The sequence below is a fragment of the Typopeltis vanoorti genome, chromosome 6 (assembly GCF_054136105.1).
Source record: "Typopeltis vanoorti isolate ZY-2024b chromosome 6, IOZ_Tvanoo_1.0, whole genome shotgun sequence".
NCBI lineage: Eukaryota > Metazoa > Arthropoda > Arachnida > Uropygi > Thelyphonidae > Typopeltis > Typopeltis vanoorti.
The window spans coordinates 12,654,722-12,667,716 of NC_143554.1; the positions used below are offsets into that span (position 1 = coordinate 12,654,722).

The 12,995-nt window shown below is 37.9% G+C and overlaps 1 protein-coding gene across 1 annotated transcript in view; it reads right to left on the bottom strand.

Annotated features, from left to right (window-relative positions):
• The window catches only part of cmet (CENP-meta), a 370,306-nt gene that overhangs the window by 321,002 nt on the left and 36,309 nt on the right, over positions 1–12,995 (bottom strand). Inside the window, exon 5 of the mRNA XM_090393925.1 lies at positions 11,658–11,771. Coding sequence (XP_090250051.1) covers positions 11,658–11,771 — 114 coding nt within the window. The remainder of the gene's footprint in view (positions 1–11,657; positions 11,772–12,995) is intronic.

Consider the following 12,995-nt stretch of genomic DNA (forward strand, 5'->3'; position numbering starts at 1 on the left):
GGGACATTATATCAAGCAATACTTGGTCTTTATTTGAGTTGTAAGTCAGCAGTTAGAATTGAAAGAAGTACAGGAAGGTGGTTTAATGTTAAATCTGGTGTGAGACAAGGATGTACATCATTCCCCCTGTTATTCATTATCTATATGGATCATAGTATGAAGGAAAGTGGTATTAAACATGATATCAAAATTGGAGATGTTAATGTCAGCTCTTTGCTTTATGCAGATAATGTTATACTTCTAAATAAATCCGCTACAAGTCTGCAAGATTCTCTGACTAAATTGAATAACTGTTGTAATAGATATGGTATGAAGATCAGCAATAAAAAGACAATGAAAATAGGCAGAATCATTGAAAATGTGAACTGTGTTGTGAGTGGAGAACCTGTGGAAGAAGTAAAACATTTCAGCTACTTAGGCAGAATTTTTAGTGAAGGTGGTATATTAAATATGGAAATAGACAACAGAATCAACAAAGTTGGTATGGTAGGAAGTCGATTGAATAAATTCATATGGAATAAGAGAGAAATTAGTCAGAACAAATTTCTCTAAATTAGCTGTATACAAGACAGTGTTCAAACCAGTTGGATCTGAGAGATGCGTCAGAAGTAAAACACTTGACCAAAGACTAGAGACCGCAGATATGAGAGTCCTGAGAAAGATTAGAGGCGTGAACAGATGGCATCAATGGCAATATCATATTAAAAACGAGGATATCAGGAAAAAACTTGAGATTGTCGGCATGAAAGAATGGATTAGCAGAGCTAATCTCAGAATGGGCGAGTAAAGATTAGCAAAAACGAGTGTTCTCTGCCAGGTTGGCAAGAAAACGACCCAGAGGAAGACCAAGATATAGGTGGATTGATACGGTACAATGTGCCTTAGACAATAGAAATATAAGATCTGATAATGTTGGAGTCTTGATAAGTAACAGACTGATTTGAACGAAAATTGTAGATAGGAAGTAAGTAATGATGTAAATTTTTTATGTAGTACTATCATATCCTGTACACCCCCTTGAGGGTATATGTCAGGAATTTGATGATGTTCATAAAAGAAAAGCTAATTTTCTGACATATAATAATAAACTCATTTCTCAAGATAGACTAATTACCCTATTATCGGAATGAATTCTGCTTCTGCCATGCAGAGAAGTGTCGAGAAGTTTCGCATACCTTCAATTCTAACTGCTGACTTGCAACTCAAATAAAGACTTAGTATGGAATGATATAATGTCCCATTGACACCATATAACTGTAGCATTTTCAATGGCTTTTCTCTTGGCATGTGCCTTTTCAATATCTACAAAACTTAAATACAGATCTTTGTTATATTCCCATGATTTCTCAACTATTTGTTGTAAAGTGAAAATCTGATCCTGACAGCCTCTATTTGGTCTGAATCCAGCTTGTTCTTCACCAAGCTTACCTTCTAAAATCCTTCTCAACTTTTTTTCAAATATACTTGCATAAATCTTACCAGGAACACTCAACAGAGAAATACCTCGAATTCTCACATTCAGTTTTATTTCCCCTTTTATATATGGGTACTATGAGAGCTCTATTCCAATCGTTTGGAATTCGTCCATGTGTTCAGCCCTTCTCAACTATGCAGTGCAGCCACTGCAAGACTTTTATACCTCCATACTTGAGCATTTCTCATCAAATATTATCTACTCCTGCTGCATTTCCATATTTCAGGCTTTCGATGGCATTTTCTGTTTCCGGTATGGATGTGTATTCCTGATTGCATGTCTGTTGAGCGTTTTTTATCATTGGCTATCATCACTGCTTGTTTCGTTTAGCAATTTTTCAAAGTAATTACTCCATACATCAAGGATATCTTTTTCTCCAGGTTTTTATGTTACTTTTATCATCTGATACCTTTTATAGCAAATCTGTAGACGAACATTTAGTATTGCTCATGGGGGATGATCGGGTATTACACAACACATGAACACTCAAACACAAATTGAGCATTTTGAGTTTCAGTTCCAAAAGTATTGATACTTATTTTGTAAATCCAAATATCAGTTATTTTTTATTTTCTAAAACCAATTCACCAAAACAGAGCCTTTGCAAGATTAGATCGCACCATGAGGCAAACAATTAAATATCGCCCCTGAAGGATTATAAGACAAAAATATAAGAAAATCTCCAATTGCTATTTTGTTTTTATTACAAGAGAAACATTAATGCAAAACGATTACATAATAATATTAACTAAATGTTTACTCTAAGGGATATAGCAAAATAAAACTGTTTATAAGTTCTAAATTTAAATGCTATGTCCACCTCTATCGATATAGTGTCTAGCCCAACCATTCTTTCTTGGGTCACTGCCGTTCGCAAATAATTTTTAATCAATTTAAGCTTGGAAAAACTTCTTTCTTAACTTGTTACGCTAACAATTCCTATTAGTGTAGCGATGGTGCCTACCGCAATATGGCTGAACGAGTGCCCTTATAAGTCATCCCGTGAGGCAGGCTGCCTAGGGAAACTGGATCAGACATATTCCGAGAGGGAATGGAATCAGAGATGCCATCGAAGGAAAAATAGACGGAAAAAGACCCAGAGGAAGAGTAAGGAAAACAATGCTAGATGACATGCTCAATGGAGACAGGTACACAACCTTGAAAGAGAAGGCTCAGAACAGAAGAGAGTGGAAGGAAATTTCTGCTACTAAAAGAAGAACCTGCTCAATTGCAGAATACTAAAGAAGAAGAATGATAGTAAAGTCCAATGCCTGCACATTTAAACATGCAGTCTAGTTAAATACAGAGGGCATTATGGTTGCTTTATTTCATTTAAATGTTCCATCTTGAAACAACTTCGCTGCCTCCTCTTCATTCCATCTACTTCTGTCCTTAGGAACAGTCTCCCCCAACTCTACCTTCCCCAAAGATTACAACCCTCAGGTGTTCACGCAAAATTTGAACAGACACTTCCTCACTTCTAATCCTCATGCCCACAAATGGCACCAATGTGCTATAGATCTTGCAGTCTTTCATGTGTGGATCAGAAATATATATAAAAAAAGAAAAGTTCAGGAATTTGTTCTTGCAGGACAAACTTGTTAACCAGCTTTATTTTCTTAGATGGTAACACATTTAAGGAAAGATGTTCCCTGAAGATGATCAAAAAAGATGGCCCATGAAGTGATCAGATCAGATATACACTGTTTTTGACAAAGATCTGGTTTAATGCAGATCTTTGTCAAAAATGCATGATATGAAAGCTTTATAATCACAATAAACTGCCAATTAAATAGAATTTATACACATTTTTATGTTGGAACATTGTGTTAGTAATAATCAGTCCATGTCCTGAGCAGAAATCCAGCAAGTTTTTGCAATCATTATTAGTTTTGCTCTTTTCTCCAAATTTTTCCAAAATATTTCTGCATGTTTGACAATCATTTCCTACTCTAATATTTATATCCCCAACAAGGACTAATTTTCTTTTTTCATAGTGTCAGTTGCTTTCTCTAAAGGCTCAAAAAAAATGTTCCAATTCTACCTAAGTAGAATCTTCTCTGGAACCATAGACACAAATAAGTCTCACTGTCCAACTCCCCATTCTGATATTTGCCCACATCACTCTACTTGATATAGACTGCCGTTCAAAAGTTAGCCTCATAATTAGTGCTGAATACTATGGCTGCTCTTTTTCCTTGATTGTTATTGCCTGAATAACATTTTGCATTTATTGCCTAGAAAGATCTCACCAGTTTGTCTTTTTTGTTTCAGTCACCACTATTATGTCAATCTGATACTTATTCAATTCCTCAGTCAGCTCCATTTCTTTGCCATTCAGGTCTCTTATGTTGATAGTACCAATCTTGAACTTTGGTGATGATAAGTTGGGGTGTGTTTCAGGATTTGTTCCAGTAGCTGACTTTTCGCTGTTTGCCCTGGTCGAAAACAATGGGGGCCTTGTCTAACTGGGTGACACCCAAGCCAGCATTAAATTCTGTAATGTTTTATGGTTTAAGCCAATAAGAATACAATTTGGTCTGCTTTTTTTTTTGGTTCAAGGATACATAGTGTTGGTAGGCGAATTTAGTGCTCCTGTAAAGTTGGTGATTTTTGTCTGTTTTTATTGTGTTTTCTGTTAGAAAATTAGTGTTTTGTAGGATACTAGTATAGATATTAGTGTTTTAGAGTGTATTTAGTATTTTATCATATATTTTCATTAAGATATTTTAATATTTAATATATGTTTAAAATGGCACCAAAAAAGGGCAAGAACAGTAAGGCGAAAAAAAGCACTGCAAGCGAGAATGAGAAGGTTAGCCCTGCCAACATGGAGAATATCAACGAAAATGAATTAACTGCCAAAATAGCGAAGTTGAAGGCAGATCATCAGCGAGACAATGCAGGAATTACAAAAAAAAAGTTGAGATGTTTAAATGAGCGTAGGGAGAAAAAGAAAAATGAACAGGAAAATAAGAAACAACAAAGCAAGGAAACAGGTAAGTTAGGAAATAACAAAAATCAGGTAAGTGATGTTGTTAGTAAAAAGAAAGAAGTTATTTGGCATGGTGACTCTATAATAAAACATACTATAGATGAGAGAGTTATAACATCGAGTTTTCCTGGAGCAAAAATTAAAAATGTAATGCAACTAATTCAGAAAAGAAAAGTAAATGAAATCATAGTTGTACTAGGTACGAACGATTTAACTGGCGATAAGTGCAGTATGAGAGAGGACATGAAAGGGTTGCTGGAAGAAGCGAGAGTGAAGAGTGAGAAAGTGAAAATCATTAGTATTTTACCTGGATATGATAAAAATGAATTAAAAAGAAGGGCTATGATGGCAAACGATTTGATGTGCAGGCTATGTAGAAGGCATGGATGCGAGTTTTTGGATGTGTGGAGTGAGTTTGAGGGAAGATCGGATTTGTATAAGAGGGATGGCCTACACCTGAATGCGTTTGGTATCAGGAGTCTGGAAAAACTAATAACTGGTATGAGACCTAACACAGAGAGTCAGGAAAACTAAATTATAAAGGGAGGAATGGTGTGAATGCGAGTGGAAGAGCGACAATGGTATATAACCGTGTCAATGATGAGAATGGGCTTTGTCATGGAAATGTTGACGAGGCGAGAACGATTTTGTGTTTGTCTGATTCGGACCTATTAAATGTGTTCTACATGTGTAAGGCATTAGAGAAGAAGAGAAATCTGCAAGAGGTCCAACTATGTCAGGCAGACTGCAAACAAGAGTATACAAAAGAACATGCAGGTAGATTATTATGTCTGTACATGAATGCTAGGAGTATCAGAAACAAAGGGATAGAGTTTGTTGCCTTAGTCAATGTGTTGCGACCTCAGATTGTAGGAATTAGCGAGACCTGGCTATATAATCAGACCTACTAACTGGTATTGAGTGTCATGGGTACAGTATTTTTAGGAATCACCAAATAGAAAAGGTGAGCCCAAAAAGAGTAATCATAATGGGAGACTTTAATTATCCAAATATCGATTGGGTAGCAGTAGAATCCCATGAGAATGAAAATCCATTTATTCAGCTGTTGCAGGACATCTTCCTCAAGCAGCATGTGACAGAAGGAACTCCAGGTCAAAGACTGTTAGATTTGATTATAGTGTCAGAGGGCGTTTCAGTTAAAGACTTAACTATTCTGCCTCCAGTTGGTGACAGCGATCATGCGGTATTCACTTTGGAAGTGACTAAGTTTATGAATGTTCCATTCAGAAAAGGTTACACGCTGAACTACAAAGCAAGAAATTATGACCAACTGAGGAGCATACTGAGTTCAGTGGAATGGGATTGGTTGCTGGATGGAAAGAATATCAGCAGTGCATGGGAAACATTTAAACAATACTTAAATAATGTGATATCAGAATGTGTTCCGAGAGTTCGAAGAATAAATAGAGCAGGAATCAAATGGATGTGTAATCTTATTAAGCAAGAGATTCGTAAGAAAAGGACGATGTGGAAAGAATACCGTTTGCATAAGGATGACGTCCTTATGAACATTATAAGCAGCAGGCTAGAAGAGTCACAACTGTTGTACAGAAAGCAAACTCTGCTTATGAAAAGAAACTGGCTCTGCGTGCTAAAGACAACCCACAAGAAGTCTATCAACATGCTGCAAGTAAAAGAAAGAATGAATATGAAAGAATAATTCTTCTAAATCCAGATGGCATGTGGGTTACAGATGCAGAAAAGGCTGTTCAGTTAATGAGTGACCATTTCATTAAAAGCTATCAACCTGGTGAATGCAACATTGAGCTCACTGTTACCTCTTCACTAGATAGAAACACAAGTGTGTGAGGCCGAGGTATTAGAGCTGTCGCACAAAATGAATAAAAATTCAGCAATAGGGACTGATGGAATATCAGCATGTGTGCTAAAAAAAAGTGTTCAAATGAACTGGCCATTCCTTTGATGGATGTTTAATATGAGTCTAAGAACAGGGAAGATTCCACAGGAATGTATGGTAATTCCATTGCACAAGGGCGATGCAAAGACTGATGTATCCAACTATCGACCAATTAGTATCACATGAGTGGTAGTGAACATTTTGGAAAAATTGGTTAGGGCCTGCATTCAGAAATGGGTTGACAGTGAATATCAACTTTGCAATGAACAACATGGGTTTTACTAAGGAAAGGAAGGTCATGTTTTAGCAACTTGCTCACATTCTATAACAATGTTACCATTGAACTAGAGACAAGAGGAATGGATACACCACGATACTTTTGGATTTTGCTAAGGCTTCTTACAGAATACAGCATGGCAGACTGCTACATAAATTAGTGAAAATGGGTTTGGGTTATACAATATTAGCATGGATAAGAGGATGGCTGACTGACAGATATCAAAAAGTGGTATACAGGGAATCTGACTCCGCAAGGATCTGAGTATGCAGGAACTCTATAAAAAGAATAGAGGGCAATGTGGCAAAACCATCCTTGACGGTGCTTCCCCTCTACCTTTAGCAGACTTACATGATAATTTTGTTAGATTCTGGAGTACAGTCTTTTCTGCTACATCTTCTGTCCCTCCACACTTCCCTGATGATGACCATCCTACGATACTGAGGTCCATTCCCGCCCTTCAAATATACCAGCCTGTCTCCATCCAGGAGATCAAAGCAGCTGTTCCATCCAATTTCTCCGCCTCCAGACCTGATGGCTTTCCTGCGTCTAGGCTTTGGAAGGTGCTGCTGAAGATTCTTCAAGACTTACTGGACATTCTCCTTTTCAGTAAAGCAATACCACCATACCTACGTGCTTCAAGAACTATCTTCATTCTGTGCATCAGACTTTAGACCTATTACAATCTCCCCTGTGATACTTAGGCTCCATCATAAAATCTTAGTTAAACGACTTCAGCAACATATACAGCATGATTATACTTAGATGTTGATCTACATCCGAAGGGATGGCACAGTCGTCCCTTCGGATGGCTGTGCTGATAATATATATCTTCTTTCTTCACTTCTCTCTGATTCCTGATGATGCCTTAAGCCTCTATATATGGCTTCGCTGGACCTCCAAAAGGCCTTTGATAGCATCTCCCCTCCTGCTCTCCTTCGAGCGCTGTCTATTGTTGGATGTCCAGAACCCTTTCTTTCCTATGGAGCTATACTTGGGGAGCTCCATCACTATCACTACAGGATCCAGTGCGACTTCTATTTCTGCAGCACAGCGTCTTCGCCAGGGTGATCCTCTATTTCTCCTTTTCTTTAACTGCCTCAGATTAGTTTCTTCACTCTCTTCCTTGCAGGAACTCCTTGACCGGGCAGTTGACTTCTTCTCTATTCAAGGCCTTTCTATTAATGTAGAGAAGTCCTGCTCTTTAGCTCTTGTCCCCTCTGGTTGTGACAAGAAGCTTAAGGTCGAGACAATAGAGTTTCCACTGCACGGGAGGCCGTTGCATGCTTTGACCATTCTGTAAGAGTGGAGATACCTCGGTATCATGTTCACCACAAAGAGAAGGTCTTCTGTCCCTTCTATCATAGAAGCTGGGATCGCTTCTTTAAGAACTTCTCAGTTCCCAGCAAAGACTGTTTCTCCTTTCCCAATATCTCATACCTCGCTTTTACCACAAGTTGGTGCTTGGTAAGACACATATCTCGGTACTATCCCAAATGGACAGGGCTATATGTTCAGCTGTGAGATCATGGCTCAGACTGCTGCCTGACACTCCTACTGCATATTTCCACGCGAGGGTGAAGGATGGTGGGCTCGGGGTTCCATAACTTAGAAGGGTGATCCCACTGCTGTGACTGTCCAGAATCGCAAAATTAGAACTATCTTCTTCCCCTATCTGCAGAGAGGATTTCTATAGCCCATTAATACAAGAAGACTTCAAGCAGGCTAAAGGCTGGTCCCATTATCAAGGTACCTTTAATTGAGTCAGCACCTGCAGAACACAAGAGATGGGCATCTTTGCTGCATTCTTCTGTAGATGGTGCTCCTTTAAAAGATTCATATCTGGTGCCTCCCCAGCATGATTGGGTAAGGAATGGCACCAGACTCCTCCCTGTGTTCGAGTATATTGACCTTATCAGGACGAGAATCAATGCCCTACCCACTCGATGGGGTAGTGACGACCCAAACTGTAGGGCTGGCTGCCACTACAGCGAGACATTGTCTCATATAGCACAGCGTTGCTTCCGCATCCATGGGGTCCGCATGCGGAGGAATGACGCTGTGGTCTCCATTCTGAACAATCACTTTAAGAACAAAGGTTGGGAGAATGCAGTGGAAAACAGTATAGGACGTCCACGGGCTTGCATAAGCCAGACTTAGTGATTAAAAGAGAAGTGATGTTTGGGTAGTTATTCCCATGTGTTGGTAACAGGGCATCCACTAGCCTATAGCCATAATAAGGTAAACTATTATAAGAATAACCAAGATCTAGTTAGTAAGATATGGGAGGAGCATGGGGCAACTCCGAGGTTTACCAGTGCCACCATTCTTTACATGGCGTATGGAGCGCAGATAGTAATAAAGACTTAAAACAGCTTGGGTTTATGCAGGAGGATATAAAAGTTCTTTCCTACAGGGCACACTGGTGGCATGGCGTTTCCACCAGAGAATAACTACAATGATAACTAGAACAGGCATAGGGTAAAACATTTGTAAAGGCTTAGGCCTATATCAAGTCTGGACGTGATGTAAGGGTAGTACTGTCCATAACCAGTACAAAGATTAATTTGCTAAGGCTTCTGACACAAGTGGTATACCACAAATCAGTGCTTGGTCCACTGTTATTCAATCTGTACATTAATGATATTTGGAAGGATTTGACAAAGGATATACAGTTATTTGCCGATGATGCTGATATGCAGTCTTTGGAATGCTGCTGATATGCAGTCTTTACAGATTGATTTGAATAGGCTGGTATTGTGGGCATGGGAAAAAGAGTGTCAGTTCAATGTCAGTAAATGTAAAGTCATTCACTTCGGCATGATTAGATATCCAATGTCGTATTATATTGGTGGGATTAAGTTAGAAGAAACTGATGAGGCTAGGGATCTTGGAGTGTTATTAGATAGGAAGTTGAAGTTTAGGGGCCCATGTGGAAAAGATTGCAAATACAACTCAAAAGGTAATTGCAATGCTGAAAAAGTTCACATGTAAAGATAAGGATGTCATTTTGCTTCTTTACAAGGCCTTGATAAGACCTCACTTGGACTACTGTGCACAGGTCTGGTCTCCTGGTTTCTGTTGATTCTGATATATTTGAGAGAGTACAAAGGAGAGTGTTAAAAATTATATCAGGATTGTGAAATACTGATTATGAAGACAGATTGAGAATTTGTAGACTGTAAATACGAGCAAACAGGAGAAAGAGGGGGGTGATATGATTGAGACTTACAAACTTTTGACAGATCATATAGTATTTCAGTTGATGGAATTTTTCATTTTATGGAGGGTGGGGAAAAGACGAGAGGGTACCCTTGAAGGCTGAGAATGAATGCCGTCGAGTAAGCAGGTGAGAGCTAAATTTTTTCTCGCATGGAGTGGTGCATGATTGGAATCAATTGCCAATGGATGCCGTGTGTGTGTGTCTGTGTGCAAGTAGTGTGAATGAATTCAAGAATAGACAACTGGTGTGTGTAGAATGTGGCCTCCCTCGACGAATCCCTGACTCCTTTTAGAGGTCTCTCTTAATAATAATAATAAATCCCAAATTACCACCGCTTCCTCATTTAGATCAGGTAGATCCCTAACAGGGTGCACTATGAGAAGGAGGATTAGACATTTGGTCAGAAGACCTGGTCAGTTCTCTGCGTTCCTTTAAAGGCTATGTGGATGTCTCCTCTCATTTATACAGCTTAGGACCCATAAGCACCCCATACAGTTTTTATATGTACATTAAACAATTTAAGTGTCACACCTTGTAGATCATTTGAATAGTTATCAACTTGATTATATAGAAATTAATTTCTTTCCGAGTATTATAACACACACACATACACAAAAAATAATAATAATAATAAAAAAAAAAATTCATTTACTCATCACCATATTCATACTGCAACTAGTAGTGATTCTCTGAAGATGCTGGTTTGAAAACCAGAAAAATATATGCCAGTTAATAAATTTCTTTATATGACAAACATAAATAAAATAAAAATAAACATAAATAAAAAATAAAAAGCGCCTCCGCAGCGCAATTGGAAGAACGACGGTACATTGCGCCCTTCGATTGGAATAGGCCTAAGTTCGATTCTCGTCGCGATGGGAGGAATCTTTATCTGGTCGATTTCAATTCGAAGGTGAGTTAGCCGATCTCATACGGAGGTAGCAGGGTTTTTTCTCCCGGAAACTCGGGTTTTTCATCCCGCATACATACAAATCGGCCCTTCAGAACACACGCAATTTACAGACAAAAATTACTAGTTGTGGTGGTGTTGGAGGTGGGCGGTAGATGGCGTTGATGGAGATGATTCGTAGTAGCGGTTAGGTGTAGAGACAGTTGTAGATGTCCTCCCGCGATGAGTCTTCGGACTCCTTGGAGGTATCAGGAATAATAATAATAATAATAATAATAAATAAAATATAAAAAAAAAGATGAATAATAACACCTAAGCCTGCCTGTAAAATATATACAAATATTTGTTTGTGAAGTAGTATCTTTGCCTCCTTGACTTCGTTATTTGGGTAACATTATTGATCATAGCTATATTGTATTAAGATATTTGAGTGCATCACTGGATTTCTAATGTCTTAATATTGCTCTACCCATCTTTTAAAGTTAAAAGTTAGCACCTGATGATGACATTGATGTAGGCTCCAAAATGTTGAGTGTTTACATCTATTAATCAACAGGATTTGTCAATAACCATAAACCTAAAATATGAGGAGTATACTGTTTCCTGTAGCAAATGAGACATTTCAGAATCATTTAAATATCATTTAACATTTATAAAGTATTGATTATTCATGAATTACTCATGCTGTTGTATGAATGAAAGAAAACATGTAAACAATAACATCTTGTTATTAATCTGGTTTTAATTCAGAATAAAACAGTCATTTTTCTTAATTTTTTTTGCATGATATGACCACTCACAATAAATTGCCAATTAAATAGTTCATAATCTGAGAGAATGAACAAATGATAAATTTGTTACATGCTATATCATCTATCAGTACAATTAAGATTACCCACCTTATTTTCATGAATTTTTAACTTCTTAAGTGATGGGTCAGAAAGCAGGTCAGAAACAGATTCATTATAAATTTCCATGTAGGAAACTCTCAACAAGAACTCCCTGTCTGGCATCTGCAATATAAAAATTATACACTTATTTTATATGCAGCAATTTAAAATTTAAACACACCAAAGCAAATATCAATTACACACACACATGCACACAGTTATATTAGACCTCTAGAGAGTCACTGAGAGAGGCCATACATCACCCATATCATCTGCCATACCGTCTCTTAAGCTCATTCCTATTATATGTACTCACTCACAGTTCTCTGAGAGAAACTAGCTCTTACCTCTTTCTTAACTGCATACATTCTTAACTTCCAAGTATGCCCCCACCTTCTATAAAATGGAAAATTTTATCAACCAACATCCCATAACATCCTCTCAACCGCTTGCAGACCTTTGTCACATCACTCCTCTTTCTTCTGTCAACCAGAAGAAAGAGGATATCAAGATTCTGTAATCTACATTACAGAATCTTGATATCATATTTGTAACTCTTCTTTGCAGCCTTTGCATAGCTGCTTTATTGCTCTGGAACCCAGGAGATCAAACCAAACCAAATCTGCACGTTATAGTCTAGGTGCAGTCATGTCAAGGCCTTGTAAAGAAGCAAAATGACTTCCATATCCTTACAAGTCAAAAATGACTTTATATCCTTACATATTCATTTCAACATTGTAATCATCCTCTGAGTTGTATTTGCAATTTTTGTTATATGACCTTTGAACTTCCACCTTCTATCCACCATAACTCCAAGATCTCTAGCCTCGTCAGTTACTCCATGCATAATCCGGCCACTATAACATGCTGTTGAATATCACATCATACCAAAGTGCATAACTTCACACTTACTAATATTGAATTGACAGCCATATTATCAGTAAGATCTCTCATTGCCCTGACTATTTTTGCATCATCATCATCATCAAACATAATCCTGCCCCTTTCCAATATCATAATGTATAGATTAAACAACTATGGTCCAAGATCTGAGCCCCAGGGAACAAGAGTGGTCTGAAAAGTTCTCGGCCTAACAATGAAAAAACGAATTTATAATTTCAAAATTATTTTAGTTTTTCAACATAAGATCTGCAAAATACCCCTCTACAGCAATCACCTCTTGATTCAAAGAAAAACGCTGACCAGCAAGGAAGAGTTTTAGTTTTGGGAAGAGACAGAAGTCAGAGGGAGCCAAATCTGGGGAATAGAGTGGATGTTCCAACAATTCATAGTTGAGATCCCTTAATTTTCCCACTGCCAAAACACCTTTGTGGGCATGTGCATTGT